The sequence below is a fragment of the Mercurialis annua genome, linkage group LG6 (genome assembly GCF_937616625.2).
Source record: "Mercurialis annua linkage group LG6, ddMerAnnu1.2, whole genome shotgun sequence".
In the NCBI taxonomy this organism is placed as follows: domain Eukaryota; kingdom Viridiplantae; phylum Streptophyta; class Magnoliopsida; order Malpighiales; family Euphorbiaceae; genus Mercurialis; species Mercurialis annua.
The window spans coordinates 34,993,614-35,014,609 of NC_065575.1; the positions used below are offsets into that span (position 1 = coordinate 34,993,614).

The 20,996-nt window shown below is 33.6% G+C and overlaps 4 protein-coding genes across 5 annotated transcripts; 1 reads left to right on the top strand and 3 right to left on the bottom strand.

Annotated features, from left to right (window-relative positions):
- The first annotated feature begins 4,604 nt into the window (after window positions 1–4,604).
- Window positions 4,605–8,190, top strand: LOC126688119 (cyclic nucleotide-gated ion channel 1-like). Its single transcript, XM_050382711.1, has 7 exons — window positions 4,605–4,897; window positions 5,042–5,134; window positions 5,236–5,836; window positions 6,024–6,236; window positions 6,327–6,743; window positions 6,904–7,535; window positions 7,638–8,190. Exons 2-7 carry the CDS (start codon window positions 5,112–5,114, stop codon window positions 7,936–7,938), a joined length of 2,187 nt encoding a protein of 728 aa, XP_050238668.1. The 5' UTR covers window positions 4,605–4,897; window positions 5,042–5,111; the 3' UTR covers window positions 7,939–8,190.
- A 204-nt stretch (window positions 8,191–8,394) lies between these two features.
- LOC126688120 (non-specific lipid-transfer protein 3-like) lies at window positions 8,395–9,095 on the bottom strand. Its single transcript, XM_050382713.2, has 2 exons — window positions 8,683–9,095; window positions 8,395–8,588 (listed from the first exon to the last, which is right to left on the bottom strand). The coding sequence occupies exons 1-2, from the start codon at window positions 9,057–9,059 to the stop codon at window positions 8,579–8,581; spliced, it is 387 nt and encodes a 128-aa protein (XP_050238670.1). The 5' UTR covers window positions 9,060–9,095; the 3' UTR covers window positions 8,395–8,578.
- Window positions 9,096–14,089: 4,994 nt separating this feature from the next.
- On the bottom strand, window positions 14,090–14,809 carry LOC126686270 (non-specific lipid-transfer protein A-like). The gene is made up of 2 exons (XM_050380311.2): window positions 14,388–14,809; window positions 14,090–14,258 (listed from the first exon to the last, which is right to left on the bottom strand). The coding sequence occupies exons 1-2, from the start codon at window positions 14,747–14,749 to the stop codon at window positions 14,252–14,254; spliced, it is 369 nt and encodes a 122-aa protein (XP_050236268.1). The 5' UTR covers window positions 14,750–14,809; the 3' UTR covers window positions 14,090–14,251.
- Window positions 14,810–16,615: 1,806 nt separating this feature from the next.
- On the bottom strand, window positions 16,616–20,717 carry LOC126653459 (beclin-1-like protein). Of its 2 annotated transcripts, none has more exons than XM_050347356.2 (10): window positions 20,501–20,717; window positions 19,904–20,250; window positions 19,634–19,804; window positions 19,110–19,234; window positions 18,867–18,915; window positions 18,506–18,664; window positions 18,035–18,117; window positions 17,695–17,766; window positions 17,267–17,416; window positions 16,616–17,062 (listed from the first exon to the last, which is right to left on the bottom strand). In XM_050347356.2, exons 1-10 carry the CDS (start codon window positions 20,655–20,657, stop codon window positions 16,801–16,803), a joined length of 1,575 nt encoding a protein of 524 aa, XP_050203313.1. In that variant the 5' UTR covers window positions 20,658–20,717; the 3' UTR covers window positions 16,616–16,800. The 2 variants fall into 2 exon arrangements, with proteins under 2 accessions (XP_050203313.1, XP_050203314.1); XM_050347357.2 differs by having other exon boundaries at window positions 19,904–20,242; window positions 20,501–20,591.
- Window positions 20,718–20,996: the final 279 nt, after the last annotated feature.

Below are 20,996 nucleotides of genomic sequence, written 5' to 3' on the forward strand. Positions count from 1 at the left end.
TATATATAAAAAATAATATATGATATGTATATATATATATATATATATATATATATATATATATATATATATATATATATACTCAACTAAGTAGTTAAAATGTTGGTAAAATTTATAATAATATATTTAAAAAAAATTGAAGTATTGAAACTGATATTTTTTGAAAGTTTGCGAGGGCAGACGCCACTTATCTTTTCCTTAATCTCGGCAGTTCCCTTATAGACATTAGTCCGGGATGAGATATGAGGCAATCTTGGGAGAAGACTCATTTGGCCCGGAATTGAAATTCTCGTGAATCTATAGACTTGATTCACTATATTTTGCTAAAGTTGATAATATGTGTATTCTCAGAAGTTACCCCCTCCCTCCCTCATGCAGATATTCATGTCTAGGGTAGAAGTCTCTTTTTTTTATCTTTTGATATTTGAAGGTAAGGGATTCACTGAATTCGGTGTTTGACTGTATATTCCTCTTATCGGTGATTGATATTCTAAAGTTTTGGTAGCTTGAGTTAGAATATAGAAAAATTATTTTCTCTGTTTCTTCTTTGGGCTGTAAAATTTTATTGGGCTTTTGCAAAGAGTTGAAATTTTTTTTTGGGCTTTTTTTGTGTCTCCCAATCGAGTTGACACGCTTTCACTTCCTTAATTACCACTTTATGCGGTTGAATTTCATTTTATTTCAAATTGCTCATATTGTTTTTCTTATCTGTAATTGTTCGCCATAATTATTGTTTCCTTCTTAATGCATCACTTTAATTTACTTTCGACTGTTTTATATGCCCTTCCATTTTCTATTTAAATAGTTATCGATGTCTTTTCTCTTATTGTTTAATTCGTACTTACTTATTTCTTTTTACATTTTTTTTCTGAAATAGTTTTGAGTTCTTTTTTTTTTAAGTTGTTGTTACAAATAACATCTTATTGTTGCATCGAAACATATAAATATTGACTAATCTGACTAACATTGAACTTGGTAAAATAATATGGTTGAATAATTAAAAAATGAGATTATTCAGGAAATATTTTTCTTCTTTACTCTTTATCAAGTATTGATAATTCTTTTAGTACGATGATTATATTTTTTTGGTAGCCTGATGGATTGGTTGTTCGAAGATCATAATTTTTTCTAGAAAACTAATTCTTGTTGCTGTATTTCCAACTTTCTCTCTCAAAGATTCTATTTTCCTTATCACTACTCGACATGAGATTCTATCTCCCTTAGCACAACCCATCAGTCTTATGTCCTAATTCCTCTATTCCCTGATAAAAAAGGATAGTGTCGGGAGTTAGCCACTTTTCTCACTTAATGTGGCCGATGCTCCTGAACTGGATATTCCTGTAAGTCGTAGTTGGCGATCAACCACCTTGATGCCAAGAGTGGGATGAGAGTTATGTACTCTATGGGGTCTCCTATCCGAGATAAATCTTGTTAGGGCAATATACAGTGGAACATATCTGATGAGAATAATGGATGACTCTTGATACCGATTTAGAGTGAATTCTTCCATATATTTCCTCATCATAATCCTTATCCAATTCCACCATATCACCGAGAGATTTGTTCTCAATGGCAGAATTAAAATTTTTGACCGACGACGATTCATGCTAAGGAAAATAAATTCTCCTATAGAGCAATGTTAAGAAAAATATAATCTTCAAGAGAAAACATCGAACACACAACAACAAATATATATAGCCTTCTTGAAAAAGTTGCGATCTTTGAATAACCGATCCATGAAGTTGCCGAATAATTATAACCACCAGAGCATGAAATAGGAAAATATCCAATTAATACTCCCACAAAGAACTAGAAAATAGGGAGTAATATGTAACAACTGAGATTTGAATGAGTTAACTTACGATTACAAAGTCGAAACAATAATATGGAATAGAGGAACCCACCACTAATTTAAAAAGATATGCAGAAGATTGAGAAAAAAATTACTCATAAGAAATATACCAAGAAAAGATAAAACTAAAATAACAAATTTATATTGAAGATAATTGGAGGATGAAGGAGTCAAAAGAAAATTAAAGAGGTGCATTGAGAAGGAAATGTTAATTATGATGGACAATTATAGATAAGAACGTAATAAAGATGAATTTGAAATGAAAATTCAACTGCCGAACGCGAGAATTAAGGATAAATTAAGCATTTTAATCCTAGGTAAAGGCCTAGAAAGAAAGATGCGGCTGAAAAAGGAAGTTGGGTAAATCACTTTCCATTATTTAAGGTAGATGGTCAAAACGCAGCCTAGCACAACTCCAGTTGAGAGGATATACATTCCAACACCGGATTCAATGAATCCATACTTTAAAGAGAAAAAGAGAACCACAGCCCCAGACATGAATATCTTAAATAATAAAGGGGAGACTAGTGATAATCAAGTAGGGACGAGGTAATCTCTAAAAATATAGATATGACCAACTCTAGAAAAATATAATCATCAAGCCAATAGGCCCACAAAGATATCTATCTCGGCTGAAGACATTTTTAGTCGGGGATTGCCTCATGTTTCACCTCGTACAAAAGTCATCAATAGAACTGTTGGGATTGATGTATAAAGCATATTACTTGCAAAAAGGAGGTTAGGAAGGCCACATTATCAAGGAGACCATAGAAGATTCTCTGGCAAAAGAACATACACAAACGACACTCAACACACACACATCGTCTACAAAAATAACTGAAAAGGCCAGCTCAACCTATAAAATAAGGGGGCACCTCACAGGAAGGACGAGTGAATAAGAAGAAGTACACTTTTTGTCTTCTTACTTTACTCTTATTCTTCATCAAATACTTACATGAGTGTCAGAGTGAGCGTCCGAAAACCCCTTCCGACGTTCTTTCTAACCATGCACTCTATTTTCAAGTCCTGAAGCTTTCCTAGATCATTCCCCTGCTTTTAGTGATTTATCAGATACTACCTAAGATAGAACATAATTCTACCTTATTATTAGCAATATAAGACTCATATAGAATTGTTACGACTCAAAGTCACCAATTATGCAATTATAACATCATCACATTTCCATTTTTATCACTTTTACGATACATTTAGTTCTTATATCTCATTCATTTAAAATCAGTATACCATCTGCCTCATTATCACTTCGCGTTTAAGCATATGCACTTAATATCATACACACGTCTCAAGTCATAATACTACTGCAAAATCTAGAAATAAAACATCATTTACATATTTTACACAACATACTTATGAGAAATAAAACGTTTGGAAGTTTACTTCAAAATCAACTTCGCTCCCTAAAAAATAGAAAACATCTGAGGGTTAGTTAAAACTAAGTGAGTATGTATTAATTCTAATAAACATTAAGTAAAAACCAATTAATATGCATTCACATATGCAACCGAACACGAAACTAAATGAAACTATAATCCTCACTCTTATATGAAACTAGTATTATTAACGACCATTACTTTATCGACAATTGAAGAATTTAGATAGCTATGTCAACTAAACCGGTTCATTTGATATGATCCACGGTAGCCACGCTAACCAAGATTTTCCATATCAAACAAACGGACTCCACTCATTTGACACATACCTTATATCACATACCTTAGCCAATTATTATCGCTGCGTACAAAGTTCTATTTTCGTCCAATAGGTAGCTCTTTCCATCATATCCATATTAGTATTTAAAACAATTCAACTGTAGTGCACTTTTATAAAATCTTTTGTAATATTAAACAATGCAAGTTCTCAATATTTAAAAGTAATAATACAAACTCATAATCTTTTACGCTATTTCCAAAATTCTAATCATTGATGTTGTGATTCCGTATCTCTAAAACTTGTTCGACTAACTATTAAACACACATCAATATATTGACATATTTGAATAACGACCATCAACTATAGAACCAAACCAACATCAACATGCAATCACCAATGAACATGTCACTTATATTTCTCTCATAAACTTATACAGTTAGCCGATAATTGATTCTAGCTCTATTTTAAAAAAAAATATTCAAAATTACTTTAAAATTCAATATATATATCATTATAAAAACTCTTTTTTCATATTCAATTTCAGCCTGCTACTATTACTTATACAATTATCTATGAATAGATCCTTGAGATTTTTTTTCCATTATGATCAACCGGCTTCCTATCTTGATTTTTCACCTCAACTTCAACAAAATTCAGATCATTAATCAGAATATTAAATTTCTCGCAATCAATCATCTAAATAAGAACACTAAACGCCGCCTAACAAGTCCTGAGAGAGAAGATAGAGACAAAAATGTGATATCTCTCACTATATTTTTTTGAACATAAGAGAATGTTAACCTAGCTGAGATGCTCATATGCGTTTCATGATGTCTCGACTCAAAAATTTACTCAATTAAAGTTGACGATAGCATCTAACCTACATACTAATTGGATGGAGAATAAAAGAAAATGAGAAAAGGAAAGGAAAGACACAAAAATAGCTTTTCATAATGGACCCACAAATTTTAGAAATTAAAAATAAAAGCCCAAACATCACTATTGGTGGGCTTGACTTGACTAAAATATTTAAATAATAGTAATAATTTTATAAAGTCATTTACATTTTTTTTCCCTCTTCATTCTTCGGAAACGCAGACCAAACAAGAAATAACTGCCATTCTAGACTCTGTCTCCGAACTTTCTTCATATTTTCATCGCACCTCTCTTTTCTCCTTCTGAGTTAACCAACTTTCCTCTTCAAAATCACTAAACTTTTCGCTCCGTTCACCGTCTTCTTCATCATCATCACCATCTCTAACCACCCTTTTAAATAAAACACAGTGTCTTAAACATAAACAACAAATGATAAACTTCCTGTCGGAGATTTTGCTCGTTAATTAGTAATTAATAACACCCCCGTTTATGTTTCCGGTGAGAGTTTTTCCCTTACTTTGTTTTAAGAAAATTCATTATTAATTATTCTTGTCTCATTAGTAACGTACCGTTTACTTTTGTTTTGGTCAAATATGATATCTAAACTTATACTAAATTTTTTTATCACTAATTTATTTGCAGGTTTTTGTTCGTTTTTGTTGGATTCGTTAAGTACTAAGTAAAGAGTTCGAACTTGAAAATTTGTCTGAGTATGAAGGGAAATAAATTTGTCAGGTTTGTTTCCTTCTTTTACAATTCATGACTCTGTTTTTTTTTTATTTTTTGCTTTGTTTACTTAGTTTGACTCGTTCTTGTATATTTTTTGTATAATTAAGGTTTCAAGATTGGAGTTCGGACAAATCGTTTACTTCGGACAAGGGGTCGGTATATTCAAGTGATGATGGATTTTATGCAAGAAAAGTCAAGCCAACAATAAGCGCTGTTCGTGACAGTATTCACCGATCATGGGAGACAGGTTACGAGAGGATTAAAAGTATGAGAAGACCGTCGTCACTGATAAGAATCAGTAGTAATTTGCAGCAGCAGCAGCAACCGGAGAATCAAGAACCATGCAGTAAAAAGAAGATTCTTGATCCGCAGGGTCAATTTCTTCAGAAATGGAACAAAATCTTTGTTATTGCTTGTTTCATTGCGGTTTCATTAGACCCTTTGTTCTTTTATATTCCGGTCATTGATGGCGAAAAGAAATGCCTTGATTTGGATAAGAAACTGGAAATAATTGCCTGTGTTCTTCGGACTTTTATCGATTTGTTCTATTTGCTGCACATTATTTTTCAGTTCCGAACTGGGTTTATCGCCCCTTCGTCTCGTGTGTTTGGAAGGGGTGAGCTTGTTGAGGTTCCTTTTTTGGTGGCTAAAAGATATCTGACTTCCAACTTTTTCATTGATGTTCTTTCAATTCTGCCACTTCCTCAGGTATTTTTCTGTTCTTACTTTGTTGTTTATACGACTAATTGTGAGTAAAATACCTTTTTATTTTATAATTTGAAACGCAAACTTTCAATTGAAATTGCAAAACACGCTACATTTCATAATTTTATTTGCATTTAGCCGTGTTTATAGTATGAACTCATGTTGATCGAATGTATTTGGTATCAATCAGATAGTGGTTTTATTCATCATTCCAAGCTTGGACGGTCCAGTTTCGTTGGTGGCGAAAGACTTGTTGAAGATCATTATCTTATGCCAGTATGTGCCGAGAATTATCAGAATATTTCCTCTGCTCGGAGTAGTAACTAGAACTTCTGGTATTCTTGCTGAAACTACATGGGCTGGAGCTGTTTCCAATCTCTGCCTTTATATGCTTGCCAGTCATGTATGTTTGATTTGACATATGCTTGAACAGTAATTTTTCTTTGTTCATCTTCTTTCATTTTTCTGATCAACAATTCTGATGATTTGGCAGATAATTGGAGCATTTTGGTACCTGTTGTCGATAGAACGAAAACATACATGCTGGCGTAAATACTGTAAGGCTCCGATGTGTATCTCTGACGATTTGTACTGCGGAGCTCATAGAGATGTAGCTAATTCGACTTTGATCAATTTTTTGAATGAGTCATGCCCTATTATCTCACCGGATGATATTAAAAATTCAACTGTGTTTAACTTTGGGATATTCTACGATGCGTTAGAATCCGAAATTGTCGAATCGTGGAGTTTTCCAAATAAATTCATGTACTGCTTTTGGTGGGGTTTGCGTAATCTGAGTGCTCTTGGCCAGAACCTGAAAACAAGCACTTCTGGAGTGGAGATACTCTTCGCTATTGCTATTTGCATTGCTGGATTGGTTTTATTTTCACTTCTTATCGGCAATATGCAGGTAATTACATCATTCTTATTTCATTGATTGTAACCTACTGAAACGTAAGACTCGACAAGTTTAAGAAGTATTTTCAGAAATAGATACAAAATATTGAAACATAGGACTCGACAAGTTTTTGTGCAACTTGGGGCTAATGTTTTGTTTGACTCGTGTACAGAAATATTTGCAATCAACAACAGTTAGAGTAGAGGAAATGAGAGTGAAAAGACGCGATGCAGATCAATGGATGGCTCACCGAATGCTTCCTGAAAACCTGAGGGAGCGAATCAGGAAGTATGAGCAATACAAATGGCAAGAAACAAGAGGCGTGGAGGAGCAGACTCTGATCCGATCTCTTCCTAAAGATCTCAGGAGGGACATAAATCGACATCTTTGCTTCAATTTAATTCTGAGAGTACCAATGCTTGCGAAAATGGATGAACAAATTCTGGATGCAATTTGTGATCGTCTCAGGCCAACGCTTTACACGAAAAACAGTTACATTGTTCGCGAAGGTGATCCGGTGGATGAGATGCTATTTATAATGCGAGGTGATCTAATGAGTGTGACTACGAATGGCGGAAGAACTGGTTTTTTCAATGCTGTTTATCTGAAGGCCGGCGATTTCTGTGGGGAAGGGCTTCTGACATGGGCGTTGGATCCGCAATCAACTTCCAATCTTCCCATCTCAAGTAGAACTGTACAAGCTTTAACGGAAGTCGAAGCTTTTGCTTTAGTTGCTGAAGACTTAAAATCCGTTGCCTCTCAGTTCCGTCGTCTACACCACAAGGATATCCAGCATACTTTTAGGTAAGTGAACTATATCAACATGCTTAATGTTTTTATAAAAAAAAAAACTACATTTCGATACGATGATAATAGTCTTAATTTATGTTTCCATCTTTTTTTCAGGTTTTTCTCAGTGCAATGGAGGACGTGGGCGACGTGCTTTATACAAGCAGCTTGGCGGCGATACTGCAGGAGGAGGCAAGCGAAAAGCCTACGCGAAGTAGAAGAAAGGTTGCAAGATGCTTTGGCAAAAGATGCTGCAGCCTCGCCAAGCCTTGGTGCTACCATTTATGCATCACAATTTGCTGCCAATCTATTGAAAAATATGAGGCAAAACGCCGGACGACCGCCAAGAGTGCCGCAGAGACTAGCCCTGGTGCCTCAGAAACCTACGGATCCTGATTTTTCTGCTCACAATCACTAGTGTGCGAGTACATCACAACTTAAATTGTTTTGTATATAGTACGGTCATAATTATATCTTAAATTTATATGAATGTATTTTTTAATTGGTGATTTAATTTTAAGGAGGTGAATTTTGTGAATCTGAAGGTTATATAGTACTGGAGTTAAAAGGCTGGGTGGCACTAAAGTTTTGTCGTACATTTCAATTTTGTATATATAAATGTAAACTAGTAGCAAAATGATATTAAAAATTTAATTGTTATTTCAAGCAATTGGTAGTAGTTATTTGAGATAGCGCCGTAGTAGCAGCATATTCTTAAAATATATTGTCATCTACTGTTAAATTATTTTGATTCGAAAAACTTAAAATATTACAACTTGATATATAAATTAAACTTTTGATATCACTTAGAAACGAATTTTTTAGTTTGGGTACCGAATTAAAATATAAGATAAACATTTGATAACACTGGGGATTATTAACATTTTATTTTATTTGTTAATCAAGATAGAATTACAAGGAGGTAATTAATTATGCTAAATCGATACATGGATGGATACAATACGAGCATGAACTTGATGATATTTGCTTCATGTTCTGCAATTTATTATAAGCTAGTATTACGCGTTGCAGCAGAATTCTTCGTGCAACCCCGAGCCTTACGGAACCCTGCATTATGAAATTAAAAAAATTTAGTAATGTTTAATGAAATTAACTTGAAACAATAAACATAATTAAAGAAATGAAATTGAATAGAGATTACATCTTGCAGTCAATGTTAATGTTAACTCCATAACCAAAAGTATTGGTCATTCCACATTTCTTAGGAAGGTGAAGAAGGCGACTGACATCGATTTTCATATGTTCGACTTTTTTCTTGAGACATTCACAGGCAGCTTGACGATCAGCTTGATTTTTGCAATATGAAGCCAATTCTTTAATTCCGTCGCAGCATTTCTGCGAAGGTTTATTTTCTTTGTCGCGCACATAATCCAGGCATGGAATACCGTACTTCACCACTTTCGAACATTCAATTCCGCTTATAGGCTCGGTTATAGGCTCGGACTCAGCTGGAGTTGAAAATAGTAGGACTAGATTGAGCAACACGATTACTAGAGTCGCGATCATTGCCTTCGCCATGGCTTTAATTCGTATGCTGTATTTAATGATTATATTTGAATTATGTATATGGGGAATTTATAATATGTTGGTACCGTATGATTGTGAATTTGTTCTGCATTAATTTTGAGTTAATCAGTTGCTCTCTTCTTGTCATGAGGAGCTTGTGACTATACATGTTTTTTTTACTTCCATAATCCATTAAAACAAGAAACCTTGGTGATCACTTACAACAATTTTTGCCTACTGCTTGTGTACCGCGTTACTTTTTTTTTGGGTAGCCTATCCGGTTTCTAAGGCTTCACTTTGACTAATCCGGATTCGACACGCATTTTCATTGACAAGACTCGAACCCAAAACCTTATTTAAAGGATATCAAGCCGCTTATCACTTGGATCAAACCCCGTTGGTCGCATTATGTATTTAGTTGTTTTAAGATCATTTATTCTTGCACTCTCGTATTGCATTTAATATTTTAAATTAAAAAATAGTTATATTAATTAATTATTTGATTTGGTAGAGTTTTTATTTTAATAAATTTATATTTGTTCACGCTTTAAATTTAAACATTATTCGGGATTGGTTGCGTTAGATATAGATAAGTACTTATCTAAATTTTGGAATTGATTATTCACTCTTCTAAATCTGAATGTTATACTTTACAGAATATTAGGCATAATAAAACTATAATTAAATATTTACTACATTGCAAATTAAACTCTTCAGTTACTGCATTTCATAAGTTAGATTAATTAATAAAAGACTAAAGAGGGATGTAGGATTCCGTGTCATAATTTGTTGCAAAAAATAAATGAAAAAATATAAAAAAACTGGCAATTTAGAGATGTAAACCGGTCAGACTTATACCTAGCTCCAATTTGATTTCAAGTGTGTTATATAAGATCGAGTTCAAACTCGATTTCGAATAGTTTAATATTCTCAAATCGGCTTCAAATAATATCCGAGTACTACTCAAGTTCAAGCTCAACTCGAGTTATAAAAAAATAAAAACAATAATATTTGATGCATTTAAAAATAAATTAAGATCCATCAAAAATTCACATCAAATCCATCTCAACTTTAAATTGTTAATCTAATATGAATACAATATTATAAAATCTAGATCCACCTTAAAATTTTAGAAAATTTACTCTCTGTGTTTGTACTATAAAAAGATAAAATATTTACAAAAATCTACTCCCTCCGTCCTAACAGAGTACTTAATTTTTCTCTTTACAAATAATACAATTTTTTTATAAATAATTTTAAAAATATTATCTCTTCATTTTATTTTCCTACAAACCCTAATTTCTTTCTCTTCCTCCATTAATGTCCACCACCACCATCAACCTTCACATTATAAATTTTGTCGCCTCCCTTTGTCATTTATTCGCCGCCCTGCTGTTCCTCAGCTCCTCCAAGCTGCTCGTTGCTCCTCTACATTGTCGCCGCCCGCTACTCCTCCACGCCGCCGCCGCCGCCTGATCCTTCACGCCGTAGTCACCGCTCGCCATCTCTTTGCATTGCCGCCACTTGCCGGCCTCCACAGCGCCTCCGTGTGTCCGATTTGATATTCTTAGATCTAAATGTCCTTAAAAAAAGTATATAATTCGTATTATATATGGATTATATACAATAAAATTGTATATGTAAATTATCTGATATATATATACGAAATTTGTATTGAATGTATACGAAATTTGTACTGAATGTATACAACTTGAGTTAAAAGTTTTGAGTGAATCCCCCGAAACTCGTCCTTTTAATACCCACAGATGCGCCTTCTCGAGCCCTTTATTTTTGGGCAAATCGTACTTTTGAATACAAAAAGATAGAGTTTTTGTAAATATTTTTTAAAATATAGTATTGTTTGTAAAGAGAATTTTAAGATCATATTTTTGGAAATATTTTCTATATTTCCGGTATTTGTATAAAAACCCCTAAGTTTATATCGGTTCCACTACTTTTTAAATTGTTGATCTCATATAAATATGTGATATATCTACTTAAGTTCACCTATAATACACATTATATCCACTTCAACTTTGAAATATACCACAATATAAGATCGATCTATGTCCACCTAAAATTCACGCTAGGTCTACCTAAATTGTGAATTGTTGATCTAATATGAATATAATAAGCTCTACCTAAAATTCATGTCAGATTCATCTACATTTTGAATTATTTATCAACATGAAAACAAACAATATAAAATGTGGCATCCTTTAAAATGTACCACAATATACTTACATAGTAGTAATAACCACAATCATTCATCTCATATACAATTATGAAATAAACAAGGCTTAATTATTTAAAAACCACTCACCTTAAACTTTTTTTTCGTTTATACCCTGATCTAGGAAAAAATTCATTTATACCCTGACGTATGTATTTATGTTTCACCTCTACCCCGAGGCACTAAATTAACCTCTTTTTATTAAGAAAAAAGTTTAAAATAGTTCTTCATTTTTAACCTAAACTAATTAGAGTTTAATTAGAAATGAATTTTTCTCTAAATGAAGGACCATTTTAAACGTTTTTTTAAATGAAAAGAGGTTAATTTAGTGCCTCGGGGTAGAGGTGAAACATAAACATATACGTCAGGGTATAAATGAATTTTTTCCTAGATCATGGTATAAACAAAAAAAAAATTAAGGTGGGTGGTTTTTAAGTAATTAAGCCATTAAACAATAGTTTTTAACTTATAGCATATATACATTAAAATTGCCTTACATTTAAATCTTGTATAAAATTGTATGGTACTTATAATATAAACATTTATCCATCTTATAAACATAACGATACTATAAAATCATATCATTACAAGTGATACACGTGCAATCAACTTGCCATTAGGCCACTTAATATGTACTATATTGGATGCAAATATTTACTCAATACAACAGTTTGTATTTTGAAAAATAATTACAGAGAGGTGAGCCTGCAATTAAATAAGCAAATAGATAAAATTATAGTAAACATATACATTTACAAGCATTTTAAATAATAAAAATACAACTCAAGCAATTGCCTATGCAATATAAGCAATTAACCATCACACCATCCAATGGTCATTTCAAGATAAACATATACACATCAACAACAATCAAAATCAAAATTACAAATCGACATTTTATTATGCATGCAATTCACATGTTAGCTCATATCACCTTATAGGCAACCCTTATAGGCAACCAACATATTACTATTGGCCCAAATCACCTTTTACATAACCAATAACTCAATTCTCACATCGGTAGCCCAATTTGCTTAATAGTTAGCCAACGACTATTCTCTATTCTCATTGAATATCTAAATATAACCATATGATATGACTATCACAACCAATACGCAACTCACATCAACAATTCAGCGATAATTTACAAGTTACATCACAAACCAACATACATTTGGAGTTGTCAACAATCGCATATACAAAGTATAATAATGTCTTTTTACTTACTTAATTCATCGAGTCTTAAACCCGTGAAAGCCTTGGTTTATCTGTCGTATTTTTCTGGTCTAAAAGTACCTATTTTCATATTTAAAATTACAAATCATTTGCAAGATAAAACTATATTGTGATTTATATAGAGAAACAAACTAGTAACAACAATCCTTTGATTAGGCAAATTGCATGTGCTGACTTTAAATTGTCACTAATTGTACTAAAAACATTATATATGCTTAATGTTATTTTGAGATTGAGCAATAATAAATTTATTCACTTTTGTTAATCTAACGAGAACAATTTGCCTCAGTATAAAACTAGCAAATTTTAGATGACATCCTAATGATTTCAGACAATCAAATTTCATATCATTTAGACATGTATAACTCAATCATCAATTATATTAGACCTATACCAACGTAACGCCGAGCTACGAGCTTAAGACCTAAATATCAACGTAACACCGAGCTACGAGCTTAAAACCTAGATACCAACGTAACTCCGTGCTACGAGCTTCAGACCTAGATACCAACGTAACGCCAAGTTACGAGTTCAACGCCTAAATACAAGCTAACACCGAGCTACCGGCTTAACGCCTAGGTACTGGCTCAATACTTGAATATTGGCCTAACCTCAATAAATGCAACACGTAGATAAATATCTAATACACATATGGGGGACTACTGATAACGTATGGATAATCTACCATCATAGGGGTGAAGCAACCTCGACAAGGTGAGAGGACACTATGTTCAGCAAACAGAACTCCTGACTATGCTAGATCGACAACCGAGATACTATTGGATGAGATACAAACACATCTATTTTACAAAGATTCATGATATGCGAGACTTATGAATTACATGTGCCGAGCATCACTGCTACTATTCGGCGTTCACACTCAGGTTCCGAGATACAAATATCGGGATATAATCACACATGACCTACTTGAACAGAGGAAATGGGCCTACCAAACATGGTATGTAAAAATCACATTAGGAGGACACTCTGAGGTACTTCTTTCAATTCACTCTATCTTTTCTCTCTTTTTTTCTCCTACTAAAAAGTCTGACTTGAGCGTCGTAGCGAACGTCTGAAGACCCTCCTCCGGCGTTTTTCTTACCATTGTTTGTGGATTTTAGGTGATGCTTCATCTACCAAAGATTTTGGTGATTTATCACGGATTTTAGTGATTTATCAATACTTCATCTTCATTAATGAGAAAATATAGACTATGCTTTCAGCATCAACCTGTTATCCTCGGCAATTGCCATATACTCCTAGAACACTCTTCAACTCTAGAGCACGTGAAAAGGATAATTTAATCCTTGAATGAGAAGGAAAAATTTATAGTAGAAAATATTGAAACATGAGCTCATGTGCAGCAAGAATGTATGCGGATATGGGATAACTTACAGAATGTATTATGTAACCTTCGTACTTAGACCATTTTTTAATATACTCTTCAAATTGTTAATATACTCTTCAAATTAATTGATTTTAGTTTAAAATTTTGTGAATATAAAACTAGACACTAGTAATACAAACAGTATTTATATTATTAAATGTAATTAAGTTTACAATTTATTCGATCATTTCATGAACCACGGATTTATAAGAAAATTATTACAATATGAGGAACACATACATGCCTCGATATATTAATTACGCGATTTTACGGTTTACTGCTTCAGGCCTTCGATCAGCAGAGAAACTTTAATGGCTCATTCGTCAAGGAAGATAACCCGAGGTTTTATTAGACACTGCATCAAAGAAATTATTTAGTAATTTAATTGTTCAATGCAACTCATAAAAAAAATTAACGTAGTACCAGAAGGCGACGACATTAATTATTTTAAAATATAAATAAAATAGAGAGAGAAAAAAAATACTTGGCGCAATTAAATTTAGAAGAAACAGGAGGAATAGTAAAGCTGTAGTGACACTTCTTGGGAAGTGCAGAGATGCGATTGGGATCGTATGTGAGCTTTGATAAAGAAGCCTTAAGGCAATTGCAAGCTGCTTGCTTGTCGGCCTTGCTTTTGATACCTTCGTACGCTTTCTTTACTCCAGCACAACAATTCGCCGACGGTTCGTTTGACTTGCCGAGCACGTAATTCAGGCATGGAGCTACTGCCTTGACAATTTCAGAGCACGGCACGCCGGTAACTGTATCGGTTAGTGCGGGTTTCGAAAGTAGTAAGCATAGGCTTAGCAATGCAAGTAGGCGACTCACTGCTCCGGTATGCGACATGGCTTGAATTCAAAGGTTATGTTTTGGTTGAAATAATGAAATGGTTGGAAATTTAAGTGTTTATATAGACATAGTTTGTAGTTGTTGAGAAGTATGTTTGAGTCAGTTTTTTTTATTGTCACAAGATGCTTGTGAGCAGCTATTTTTGTTGATTCTCTTGCAGCTTACATGCCCTACTAACGCAAGTAACTTAATGCTGAACAAACTGTAGTTAGTTTGTTTGAATGAATTGCTGCATTTTGCATATGTTAATGCTACATAAAGTTGACTCAATTCGCGAGCTATTCGGAATTTACTCCAAAAAGAATCGAGTTAAGTTCGAATTCAAATACCAATATGCTCAACTCATGAACCTAACTGAGATTCAATTGATTTACTCTTTCTAATTTTATATACTTACAATAATATAGTAATAATTTTTAAACTAAAATTTAATTTTTAAATAAACATACAGATAATCAAGTCGAATGCCTAAAATAAGATTTCATCGAATTCCGAAGTTTGTATTACAATGAGGCTAATCTGAATCCTATAATACCAAAGTTGCCAGCTCATGAAATCTGTTATAACTAGAGTCTGTCTGCAAGCTGCAGCAGACCTCCACCGGCTCTTGGCAGCTCCAGAAATCACACCGAGCATTGGCAGCTCCGGAAATCATATCGAGCATTGACCCATACAACCGATATCTAACTGCCAAATTTCAACTCAAATGTTTCCTCAATATTGTTATTTTTTTCCTTCAAAGGAAATGAAGGAAAAGAAATAGGGAGAGGACAAAAAAGACCGATGAATGTATTTTTGATATATCCATGGTGTTGGTATTCTTATGCATTCATACATGCACATGTTTCTAATAAAATCAATCATACTCTTAGCTTGTTTTTTATACGTTGTCATGCAATCTAATTAATATATATATGACCAAAAAATTCACTTAGTTCATGTAATTAAGCTCTCTTTCAAACTATGTCTTGTTATGAATTTGGAATACTATAGAAACCGTGACATGATTAAAGTATGTTATAAACACTCTTAAATGTACTCTACACATTACACCTAGATTTCTTACACTCCTATGGTATGCATTTAGGCATTCTATTTACAACATTTCTAAGCAATCAGCATTGGCCAAGGCAGGTAGGAATATTTAGATTCATTCATAAAATTGCAGATGAGAACACAGTTCTAGCATTCAATCTACAGAACCAAACCGAGCATGCTTTCGAGTGAAGATGGAGAAAGTAAAAAAGCACGACGAGAAATGAAGCGGTTCACATGACGCCCACGTAGAGCATCATGTTCAATTAAATAATAGTTAAAAGAAATCGCTCAATATGCATAGGATGATCAATTACTTATTCAAGCAAACTATTGAAGTAGGAAATAGATGATAAAATGCTGAAAGAGGAACGCAAAACAATAACTATTATTTTCATTTGACAAATTAAGCATTCAAAACATTAAATGTTCAAAGTTAGAAGCACTTTAGATCATACCTTCGATGGATCAAAGCCAAAACCACTCAATTGCATCATGCATTGCAAAGTTAGCATGAACATAAGCACCGCTATGCAGTTCAAAAAGAAAACTCAAAACTGACCAATTTTTTTTTATCAATTAGTATAAATTTTTATTTAATAATTATTCTTAAAAATTAACTATTTAGGCAAATTGATAAGTTTAAGATACTAATTGATAAAAAATACTGATTAATTAATAATGAGTCAAATAAATGATACATAAAATTATAATAATAACTAAAAAAAATAGTATAATTATAAAATTAAATTTTAATTTTAATTTTAATGGGACTAAAAATTAGCTACACATAAACAAATTTATGGGGAATTTTAACGGGACTAAAAATTTAAGAAAATATAGTGTTCCTGAATAAAATAGATACTATTATGTAAGAAAGAAATGTAAAAAATATTATGATGTTCAATATTCCAAGCAACTGCTATCCCACAACTTTTCAGATAAAGATGTGATTTGGACGACCTGCTAAACCTATTTCTATTCACAGCTTTGTTATGTACATAATCCAAAGGTTAAGCACGGTTTGAAGGTCTGGATAGGTGTCGAGTTTCAGATTTGGAATCAGCAGCACGCTTTATATACAATGAACTTGCAGCTGGAACTTCAACCCGTGAAGCCGCGACAGCATTGAGAGGCTGAAAGTTTGTATTTCCAACAAACCAATAGAGAGCCCATTTCAAATTGCAGAGAGTATACTTTAGAGCTTTAGTCCAATTCTCCGGCTTATTGAAACTCTGGGTGATTGTGTGGTTTTCTACTTTGTCATTCTCAATCCTGCAACATTTACTTGCAATTGTTACATAAATATCAACTACAGTATTTGTATTGTTAGTTACGACACATTTATCATAAACTTGAATATTTTATACTCCGTTGAAACATATGCAACGCTCTGATATCACTTGAATGTTAATACATATTCAACACTCCAATCTCACTTTCTACAGAACTGCGTATATTTTAAGGAAAAAGGCTTACTTATATGGAAGTTTGAATCGCTTCTCAGGTGGAATATTATTTTCTTGATCCTTCAAATATGCAAACTCAGCAAAGTCCTTGAGGCATGTTAAGAACAATGTCATTGCCTTATCGTAGCGAGTGCTCCAGAACAAGTTCACTGGACCATATCTAAATAATAAATATATATAGGTTAGCTTCAAAAATCAAATAGGCAACTGAAACTTAGCTTAATGTGATGCAATTGACCTAGATAGCTGATGCAAGGTCCACTATGTCAATCTAACTTTTCTCACCGAAAAAAATACAAATAGTAACAATAAAAAAGGAAAACCAGATAACTTTAAACTGCCAGATACACTGATATCTATTGCACATATTAAATTTACTTTACCCTTAAAATCAACCAAGACAGGAAACAAACAATCAAGGGGGCAACTGATACTTACAGTTGATAAAGAACATTGTTTGCATCCTTTATTCGTGGATAGCTCCCCATAGGAACCATTTTTATTCGGTATCTGAAAATGTACAAATCAAGGACACAGCAAATTGGAAGTTTGACCTTGCATTATTTAACAATATAAAATTCCTGGCTGCTGAGAACCGCTTTCCTCACACGAAAGCTTATCTAAGGAAATAACTTCAATTTTACTGGGACAAAAGAATCTCAAGACTCAAAATTTTACCCTTGTGTTTGGAATGAACAATTACATGAAGTTTCAAGAAACCCAGTAAGATATACTTATTACAGAATATAATATAAGATGCCTTATCAGGAAAGGATACGGAAATTGGTTGAAATATTGACACATTGTGTGAAGGAGAAGACAAGCTTGGCCCCAGGCAGCATTTATCTCATCCCATTCAACCTGAAGTTCCACACCACATTAATATTTACTTTATTATGAAACATTACAAGAAAGAAAAATTTGAAATGAGGAAAGTGCAAGTCTACAACTGAAAGAACTAGGATGCTGCCATGTGACAGTCTACTTCAATCTAATAGCCTAAGTTCATCAGTCCGGAAGAAGAAATTTATGATGTAACTTTGTTAGGAACATAAACAAAAGTATATCATTATTTTGTGAAATTTACTTCAGTAAATTTGGAGCCTAGTTATGAGGCATATAATGCATCAATTGCACCAAACTTTCAGCTGTGTTTTTCACATAGGGAAGATGGAGAAAGGGTATTAATCATTACTACAAAACCATGAACAATTCATCAAATGCAGAGTATAAGCACTTGTTTCTTTACCGGAATTTTAGGGAGTCTTCCAAGACGGAAAGTATTTATTGTTCCGAATTCTCCATCATGATGAATGGGGAAGGCATCATTCAGTACATTAGTTTGCTTTAACAGCTCCAAATGTGCTTGTGAAACTTCAATCTTTGCGAGAATTGCATCTCTCTCTTCCTGTTGACCATGAGGTGTTTGCCAGTTGTGATAAAAATAGAGTAGAAGGGGGAGTAAGAGCACATATATATAACTGACAAAAATGCCACCATAAACTGTTCTAAATTTGTTCCTAAAAATGATGGATGATTCCTGCTCAAGAAAGACAATGTATTTTCATATGTACGGTTTAGGCAGTTAGTTTACAGTTGCAGAAACACACCTGATGTGATGTCATCTGAAACTGAAAGTTATTGAACTCCTGCCAATACCTGTGATGTATTGGTTCAGAAAAATATGAATAACTAACATCCAGCACCTGAAGGCTTATGAAAAAGTGCATAATCTACTGAAACGCATTAAACTGAATATGTGAATTTGCCAATGGCAAGTTCGGAAAAGAAAAATCTAGTCACAAACATGCAAGTTTGTGAATTGCAGAATAATGTGAAGAAAGAGAACTTACCGCTCCTCCAATTCCTCAAAGCGGATAGATTTCAGCTCCAGTTCTTTCAGTTCAGAGTTTACTTCTGCATTTTCTTTCTCTATTTCTTCAATTGCTGCTCCTAGTTTTCTTTCTTCTTCCTCGATCTTAAACAATTGAAGGAAGTTTCAAAAAAAAAAACAGTAGAAGGAAACATACACATAAAAAAATTTGACTCAAGATTGAAGAAAGTTGATTAATTTAGATACACGATGCATAGTTAGCATTAAGATGAATGTGTACGGTGTACCACTACTACCACCCAGTAATTCAATAAAGTTGCAAACTTTTACAGGATAGTTTCCTTGATATACTCATATTCCTATGGTGTATTTTACATATATTCTTCTTAACTTGCAACATCTTATGTCATAGATTCGTCAATCCTTGACTAGACCTCCCTCTAATTACTTGTGTGGGTGCAAGATAACTGCACTTGCGAAGCATATTCCAAGTTATTTTAATATTTCCATTGCATGTTTAAAGACAATAATCAAGTTATGCACCTTTAGCTTCTCCTTAAGAAAATCAGCCTCGCTAAGAACATCTCGGACCTCCCCCTCTAACCGCTGAAGGCAACCTTCATATGCTTCAATATCTCTGTTTACATCTTCAACCTCCTTCTCAAGTTTATCAGACAACACCCTCATGCACTCAAGGCATAAAGGCTGCTCAACCTGCACGTGCCAAAAACAAGCACAGGGATTATAATCTGAATATATCATAACAACCTTCAATCTCATTACGGTCCAATTAGGATAATAGCTCAATTATACCTGTGTCTGGGTTGTAGCAATCTCAAATACACGTTTGAGAACAGTTACAGTAGAGTGAAACCCAGTATTATTGGATTGCAAATGGCCATTATGTCCTCCGTCTAATGATGGTAAGTGTGTCACACCTCCATCAGAAGCAGACTCAGAATTATACACAACCACAAAAGATTCTTCCATGGCCTTTCCACCAGATTGTCCTGATTCAGATTGAACAGGAGCACCATGAGGGTGCGCAGCAACTCCTTGTGCCTGGGGCGGTCTTTGTTTGGGCAATACAACGAAAGAATTGTCCATCCGCATTGATCCTACAACACTATTAGCACCATGCACTGAAAACCCCTGCATAGCTACAAGTATTACAACATTACACGAATTATTCAGCCAGAGAACATATCGAAATCACGAGATACAAAACCCTACACCACACATATTAAATTGACTTAAATTTGGAAATCACACTTAAATTATAGCAACCAATATTCAATTTTAGGTAGTTCAATAACCACTTAAGTTACTATGACTAACTAAACCTCTATAATCAACAACTGATGATTAATTGCCCTAATTAGAAACAATTATTGAAAGGAAAAAACTAACCGGAGCGAGAAGAGGAATCGTTCAAGAACTTGTCGGCGTAGGAATCGACGCCGACGATACAAAGAGTATGTCGGCAGTTTTGGCAGAACCATCGGGGAAGATTCGGGACCACCGGAAAGGTCCGAGACCTATCGGCGATCATGTCCTCCTTGTTCATTGTGAATTCTGTATGTTTATTGTGTGCGTGTGATTTTGTTTCTATGATTCGATATATCTACATTGAATTATGTTTTTTCTTTATTTACGGAATCGCCCTTTAATTTTGAACATGAAATTGCTAATAAAAAAGTTCAGTTTGCCCCCTTAATTTAGTACAAAATATCAAGGCAAAACTTAAGAAGCACGGAAACTTCGACGAAGTTGCATGTCCCGTTTCGGAAACGTTTTAGAAACTGAAAACTTTCAGAAACTCCCGAAAACTCATAAGAAAATATTCTGGGCCGTTTCGTAAATAAAAAAAATTACATAGCTATATAAAAAACCTAAAACATTCTCA